General features: G+C 41.8%; 1 protein-coding gene across 2 annotated transcripts in view; it reads left to right on the top strand.

Moving 5' to 3' along the window:
• Positions 1 to 3,105, top strand: part of LOC113652986 (elongation of very long chain fatty acids protein 4-like) — a 7,302-nt gene extending 4,197 nt beyond the window's left edge. For both annotated transcript variants that reach the window (XM_047806771.1, XM_027162338.2), the window contains exons 3-7: positions 42 to 229; positions 336 to 416; positions 768 to 939; positions 1,541 to 1,668; positions 2,296 to 3,105. In XM_047806771.1, coding sequence (XP_047662727.1) covers positions 42 to 229; positions 336 to 416; positions 768 to 939; positions 1,541 to 1,668; positions 2,296 to 2,580 — 854 coding nt within the window. In that variant the 3' untranslated portion in view covers positions 2,581 to 3,105. The remainder of the gene's footprint in view (positions 1 to 41; positions 230 to 335; positions 417 to 767; positions 940 to 1,540; positions 1,669 to 2,295) is intronic.
• Positions 3,106 to 7,825: the final 4,720 nt, after the last annotated feature.

A 7,825-nucleotide genomic window follows, 5' to 3' on the forward strand; every position in this document is an offset into this window, starting at 1 on the left:
GTCTCCCCACTCAGCTTGACTGTGTGTGTGTTTGTTTTAAGACAAGCGGGTGGAGCAGTGGCCGATGATGTCATCACCCCTCCCCACATTGGGCTTCAGTGTGCTGTATTTGCTCTTCCTGTGGGCGGGGCCTCAATACATGCAGCACCGAGATGCTTTCAAACTGCGCAAAACTCTCATCATCTACAACTTCAGCATGGTGCTGCTCAACTTCTACATCTGCAAAGAGGTGCACTGTCTTTCATCCCTCCATCCATTCTCACATCCATCTAACTGTCCATCAATCTATCCATCACACCATTTATGAGTCTGTCTATCCCTCCCCCCCTCTCTAGCTGTTGTTGGGTTCCAGATCAGCAGGATACAGCTACCTCTGTCAACCTGTTAACTACTCCAACGACGTCAATGAAGTTAGGGTGAGAAACACACACACACACACACACACACACACACACACACACACACACAGAGTGCACTCCACTTGTTGAGTGAGTGTCTCCGAGTGAAGCTCAGTGCTGAATCTCATTAACATCTGTTTGGAGCCGACGCTGCTCATTTTGTCTTGTGTTGTAATGCACATGCTTAACGCCCATCTTGATTTTCTTGACCTGTGTGTGTTCAGTCATGATGCTGGAGAACATTCAGAACAATTCTGATCGACTCATAAGTTTCAGACCTAAAATATAAAAATGATGCGTTTGTGTGTAGGAAACTTAAATTGCAGTGTATATGTATTTGTGTGTGTGTGTGTGTGTGTGTGTGTGTAGATAGCGTCAGCTCTCTGGTGGTACTACATCTCTAAAGGTGTGGAGTTTTTAGACACTGTGTTCTTCATCATGAGGAAGAAGTTTAACCAGATCAGCTTCCTGCACGTCTACCATCACTGCACCATGTTCATCCTCTGGTGGATCGGTGTCAAATGGGTCCCCGGAGGCCAGTGTGAGAACAGATACACACACACACACACACACACACACACACACACACAGTACTGGGGAGATGGAGATAAATGTGGATCAGATGAGGAACGCCAGACTGGCTGGAGGGTCTGTGTGGGTCAGTATTAAGCATGGTTTAGATGAACAGAAGTGTTTTGAGGTCTGGAGTGTAATTTATGGAGCAGGTGCTCCAGTCTAATGCCTTCTTAGTGTATAAAGCAGATTATTTACTCTTTACATTTTGAAGCTTGTGTTAAATTAGAACCCCACTGATTTACACATCAATGTATCAGAGAAAAAAAGGAATTAAGCAAAAGATTTAAACACTTCATACCTTCACTCCTATTGAGCTGAGCTTAGTGTATAGAGTAGACAGAACTCAATGTTATTGTACAATCTGAAAAAAACTTAGTATGTTCTGGTGGCTCAGTGACTAGCTGCTGAAACACTCCTGGGGTCCAGACCTGAGCATCTCGTGGTCCAGTTTAATGCGTCTCCTGCTACCTTTATATTTATGGGCTTTCTCTGACCAATCACAGACCCTCATTTAAAACTCCACCCCCGTGAAGCTGCATGTTTTGTGTTTCCTTTTGTTTCTTCAGCATTTTTCGGTGCAACTATAAACTCAGGGATCCACGTGCTGATGTACAGCTACTACGGTCTCGCAGCTGTGGGTCCACACATGCACAAATACCTTTGGTGGAAGAAATACCTCACTATCATTCAGATGGTAAACACACTCATCACATACCCATCACACACTCGTCACATACTTACCACACACTCATCACATACCTATCACACACTCGTCACATACTTACCACACACTCATCACATACCTATCACACACTCATCACATACTTATCACACACTCGTCACATACTTACCACACACTCATCACATACCTATCACACACTCATCACATACTTATCACACACTCGTCACATACTTATCACACACTCGTCACATACCACACACTCGTCACATACTTACCACACACTCGTCACATACTTACCACACACTCGTCACATACTTATCACACACTCGTCACATACTTACCACACACTTGGCACATACTTATCACACACTCGGCACATACTTACCACACACTCCTCACACACTCGTCACATACTTATCACACACTCACCACATACAGTACTTCTCACACACTCAGCACATACTTACCACACACTTATCACATACTCCTTACAAGCACGTTATTCTCGTAATCTCATCACACTATCATCCACTTTCATCAAACTCACATACACACGCATGGACTCAGTACCTATTTTTCTTGTGGCATTTTGGTGTGTGTGTGTGTGTGTGTGTGTGTGTGTGTGTGTGTGTGTTACAGATTCAGTTCCACGTCACTATCGGTCATGCAGCTTACTCTCTTTACTCCGGCTGTCCGTTCCCAGCATGGATGCAGTGGGCCCTCATCGCTTACGCCATCACCTTCATCATCCTCTTCGCCAACTTTTACTACCAGACCTACCGCCTACGGCCGCGTTCTAAATCACACAAGAGCAGCTGTAACGGTGTCCCTGAGTCGTCCACACCTAATGGCTCAGTGAGGAGCGTGGAGCACCTCGAGGAGAATGGGAGGAAACACAAGAAGGAACGAACAAAGAAGGAGTGAAGGAAAGTTAGAGGAGCGCTGGGTACTATACATCAGTGTTACTGTGGGGTGTTTACAAGGAAGTAATGTGTGTGTGTGTGTGTGTGTGTGTGTGTGTGTGTGTGTGTGTGTGTGTGTGTGTGTGGGCTGTTTGTTGAAGGGTTAGATGGTGTTTACAAACCACTAACTATGCTAAGTGTGTAACTGATGGGGAAGGTGACATAATTCAGTGCTGACTGAGTGGCTGATATTCTTCTAGGTCCTGATTTATTTATTTGTTTGTTTGTTTTTCTGTTTATTCAGCTATGTGCCGTTCATCTGTTATGCTATTTATCAGAATATTCAGTCAGCGAGGATCATCGTGATCTTCCTCTTACAATCAGCTCATCTGTAATCTGTAATGAATATTATAAAAGATGAGTGTGTTGTGGAGAACATCAGGGATGTGACGATGGCTGTTTCAGCACCGAGCGCTTATTTATATCTCAGTAAACACAACGAGATCAGACACAGAAATAAAGTGAATAAAATGAAATCAGATTCAAATACAAACTTAAACAGAATGACATTTAAAGCTGTGAGTGTGTGTGTGTGTGTGTGTGTGTGAGTGTGTGTGTGTGAGTGTGTGTGAGTGTGTGTGTGTGAGTGTGTGTGTGTGAGTGTGTGTGTGTGAGTGTGTGTGTGTGAGTGTGTGTGTGTGAGTGTGTGTGTGAGTGTGTGAGTGTGTGAGTGTGTGAGTGTGTGAGTGTGTGAGTGTGTGAGTGTGTGAGTGTGTGTGTGTGTGAGTGTGTGTGTGTGTGTGTGTGTGTGTGAGTGTGTGTGTGAGTGTGTGAGTGAGTGTGTGAGTGAGTGTATGTGTGTGTGTGTGCGGGAGTGTGTGGGAGTGTGTGTGCGGGAGTGTGTGCGGGAGTGTGTGTGTGTGCGGGAGTGTGTGTGTGTGTGTGTGTGTGCGGGAGTGTGTGTGTGTGTGTGTGTGAGTGTGTGTGTGTGAGAGAGAGTGTGTGTGTGTGTGCGGGAGGTGGGTGTAGGGTGTGTGCGGGTGTGTGTGCGGGTGTGTGTGTGTGTGTGTGCGGGAGTGTGTGTGTGTGTGCGGGAGTGTGTGTGTGTGTGCGGGAGTGTGTGTGTGTGTGTGCGGGAGTGTGTGTGTGTGTGTGTGTGTGTGAGTGTGTGTGTGTGTGCGGGTGTGTGTGTGCGGGAGTGTGTGTGTGTGTGTGTGCGGGAGTGAGTGTGTGCGGGAGAGTGAGTGTGTGCGGGAGAGTGAGTGTGTGCGTGTGTGAGAGTGTGTGCGTGTGTGAGAGTGTGTGCGTGTGTGAGAGTGTGTGCGTCTGTGAGAGTGTGTGCGTCTGTGAGAGTGTGTGCGTCTGTGAGAGTGTGTGCGTGTGTGAGAGTGTGTGCGTGTGTGAGAGCGTGTGTGAGAGCGTGTGTGAGAGTGTGTGTGTGTGTGTGTGAGAGAGAGAGAGAGAGTCTGCTTTTAGACTAGCTGTTTTATCCTTCAGATAAAAAATCACTGGCTAAAACACCTTCTCTACTGAAGAGAGAAAAATATCTTCATCACATTAACCCAGATTCCTCCTGAAATTCCTCCTGAAACACTTCCCTGGTCACAGAACACTGCGTTCACTCGTCTACTGGGCTGAATGTGATCACACTGAAGTTCACTCCAAACACACTCGTGTAGCTCTGTGAAGGTGTGTGTGTGTTCAGCTGGAGCAGTTTATTAATGTGGAATATCACACAAACATTAGAGCTGTAGAGGTCGCTGTTGAGCAATGTGTGAACTGAACACTGGCTTCACTGCAGCTCAGTAGATTGAAAACTGAGCAAAGACGATCTGTGTGTTTAATATAATATTAATGACACGCAGAACATCACCTTTAACTTATTTAACTGAGGAACAGCATCATCATTAAACCTCCGTTAGAGTTTACATCACACAGTCTATTAAAAGTTTTCACCTGAACATTACAGACAGGTTTTTTGTTCATTTTATAAAGAATCTTTCCAACATTGCTGAAAACAGTGTTACATAAAACACGTTAATCAAATAAAATGTACATATGGATTTTATAAGTATTTCCACAGCTTATTTTTGAAAGCTTGTATGTGTGTATGTGTGTGTATGTGTGTGTATGTGTGTGTATGTGTGTGTGTGTGTGTGTGTGTGTGTGTGTGTGTGTGTGTGTTTGCATAGATTTATATAGGAAATGTAGAGAGATAAAAAGCATTTTAACTATTTTTAACTATGGTAAATGTCTGCTGATGAAAAGAGAATAAACAGGATACCAGTGACTGGTTCTGTCGTTCTTAAATAAATAAAACATTGTAATTGTTGATACAGTTGCTGCGGTGTAAGAGGAATAAAGCACTCGTGACGTGCTGTTAGAGGAAAATATTCAGCTTCAGGTGTAACAGTAAGACTGCTCCAGCACACTGTAATAAACTGTCATTATCACTGGGTATAAGGATTTAACACTTTCCATGTATTTTAGGTCTGATCTCAGTCATTTATTTCTAGTCTGAGATTTTCTGATCTCCACACTCTCTCTCTCAGGGTGACAGAGGACAGAGTCGAATGACTTAGAGCGCTCAATTCAGGCAGCTCTAAAGTAAGCAGTCCTGCAAATTGGCTTTAGCTGTAAAAGAGCTTACACACACACACACACACACACACACACACACACACACACACCATGCTCAGAGGTTCCAGAGGAGAGCAGGTCAGTGTGGAGGGGACAGAGTATTTAGTCCACTAAGCATGATAAGGACACTGAACAACAGCTAATCAGGTTACATCTTCTGATGTTTTATTACAGTTGTGTGTGAAGCGAGTCAGTTCAGGATGCCGTTATATTCAGCAGCCAAACTTTATTCTCTATCTAAAAGTTAACAAGAGAAAAAATGCTGAACTCCGAGACTACGCTGGTGAAGAAACCTAATTCATCTTAACTGTCTTTGTTTGAAACAATTGTTCATGTTCCTGTGAGAGAAAGAAGCTGAAATCTTTAGTTGTATTTCACAGTTCTATATTTACACTGAACGGCTAATATATGATATGAAAATGTAAGAACATCGTTAAATATGAAGAGCTTAAGTTTATAAGATAAGAGTTTTTATGAGAGGAAAACATCTTATTTAAAATAAATTATCTTCTTGTAACTAATTGTGTTATAGAGACTGTATTAGTTCATATTACACAGATATGTTCATCTCTCTCATTACAACGGCAAAGCCAATGGATCTGTTGGTTAAGTGGGTCAAAGTCTCTCTTCGCTCTCTCCACTCACTCTCTCTCTCTCATCTCTCTCTCTCTCATCTCTCTGTTTCGCTGTTTCTCTACCTCTGTTTCTCTCCTTCTCTCCTCTCGCTCTGTTTTCTCTCTCTCTCCATCTCTCTCCTCTCTATCTCTCTTCTGTTTCTCTCTCTCTTTTTTCTCTCTTCTCTCTGTTTCTCTCTCTCTTTCTCTATCTCTCTTTCTCTTCTATTCTCTCCTCTTCTCCTCCTCTCTCATCTCTCTCTCCTCCTCGATCTCTCACGCAACACACACACACACACACACACACACACACACCACACACACACACACACAGATAGAGAGAGATAGAGAAAGATCAGGAACTGTACAGTAAGAGGATTGGGGATTGTCCAGTTTTACCTTAATGCACACTCACCTCAGTGTTAAACCTGTTCAGCTGTTCACCAATGACAGATTTATTTCACCTGGAATCACTAATTCACTTCTGTCTTGCCGTATTTCAATCAATATCCACAATGGCCCAGTTTGGCTGCAGGCTTTCATTTCATCCAATCCACCGATTCCACATTTCCTATCAGATAAAAGACTGCAGACTCACTGGACCTCTCTGGATCATAACTGGAGACACATAACTGGTCCAAACATGGTGCATCTGTGTGTATGTGTGAAAATAGGAAAGATAAAACAATCAAATGAAACTCTGTAATTCATCAGAAATAAGAAAGACAACTGACATTTTTTTAGTTTCATATCCAAAACATCTTGGTTTGAAATATATTCAGGAAAAAAAGGTGAAGTAAAGAGATGCCTCAATGATGTCCTATGTTTAAATCTACAGCTCCCTCTAGTGGTCTTAACTGCAAACCGGAAGCGATTCATTCATAAATTCTAAGACTCGATAATATTCCTTTAAATGGTGAATTATATTTCATTAATATTTGTTAAATGGTCTACATTAATATAATTTACACGCAAGTTGTTTGAATAATTCGTCACCGTTTTGGCTACACTTCCGGGTAGGAGCAGTGTTGCCAAGTCTGTGTGTGAAATCCTATAAACAACAACAACCCTGACTAAATAACTATCCAAGCCACATAACCGTTTTGTAATCGTGTAAACAATGTTATGGTTTAATATTAACAGGCTATGATAATCTAGCCTAAAATATAACTGCACACTGCACTGAACACTAATCACGTGAGTTCTGTGGATCTGGCAACTCCGGTTGTGAAGTTGCTGTCCGTCCATGATGGTGCTGAAAACGATGGATGTTGTTGCCAGATTTTGACTTTTCAATCGTTTATATTATTAGACTGTTATTTATGTTTATTGTTGAAAGATAACAAATGACTTTCGATAAAATTTCTGAAAAGACGCTAATATGTAGAACATAAAGGTAAAAGTTAGTAAACCTCCACTGATAAACAGGAACAAGTCTGTGGAGTGATTGTTAATTTGTGTTAAGTGTTTAATGAGCAGTATATTACAGTAGATGTAGTACAGTATATTACAGTAGATGTAGTACAGTATATTACAGTAGATGTAGTACAGTATATTATGTAGATGTAGTACAGTATATTACAGTAGATGTAGTACAGTACATGTAGTACAGTATATTACAGTAGATGTAGTACAGTAGATGTAGTACAGTATATTACAGTAGATGTAGTACAGTAGATGTAGTACAGTATATTACAGTAGATGTAGTACAGTATATTACAGTAGATGTAGTACAGTATATTACAGTAGATGTAGTACAGTAGATGTAGTACAGTATATTACAGTAGATGTAGTACAGTAGATGTAGTACAGTATATTACGGTAGATGTAGTACAGTATATTACAGTAGATGTAGTACAGTAGATGTAGTACAGTAGATGTAGTACAGTATATTACAGTAGATGTAGTACAGTAGATGTAGTACAGTAGATGTAGTACAGTAGATGTAGTACAGTATATTACAGTAGATGTAGTACAGTAGATGTAGTACAGTAGATGTAGTACAGTATATTA

The sequence above is a fragment of the Tachysurus fulvidraco genome, chromosome 23 (genome assembly GCF_022655615.1).
Source record: "Tachysurus fulvidraco isolate hzauxx_2018 chromosome 23, HZAU_PFXX_2.0, whole genome shotgun sequence".
Taxonomy (NCBI): domain Eukaryota; kingdom Metazoa; phylum Chordata; class Actinopteri; order Siluriformes; family Bagridae; genus Tachysurus; species Tachysurus fulvidraco.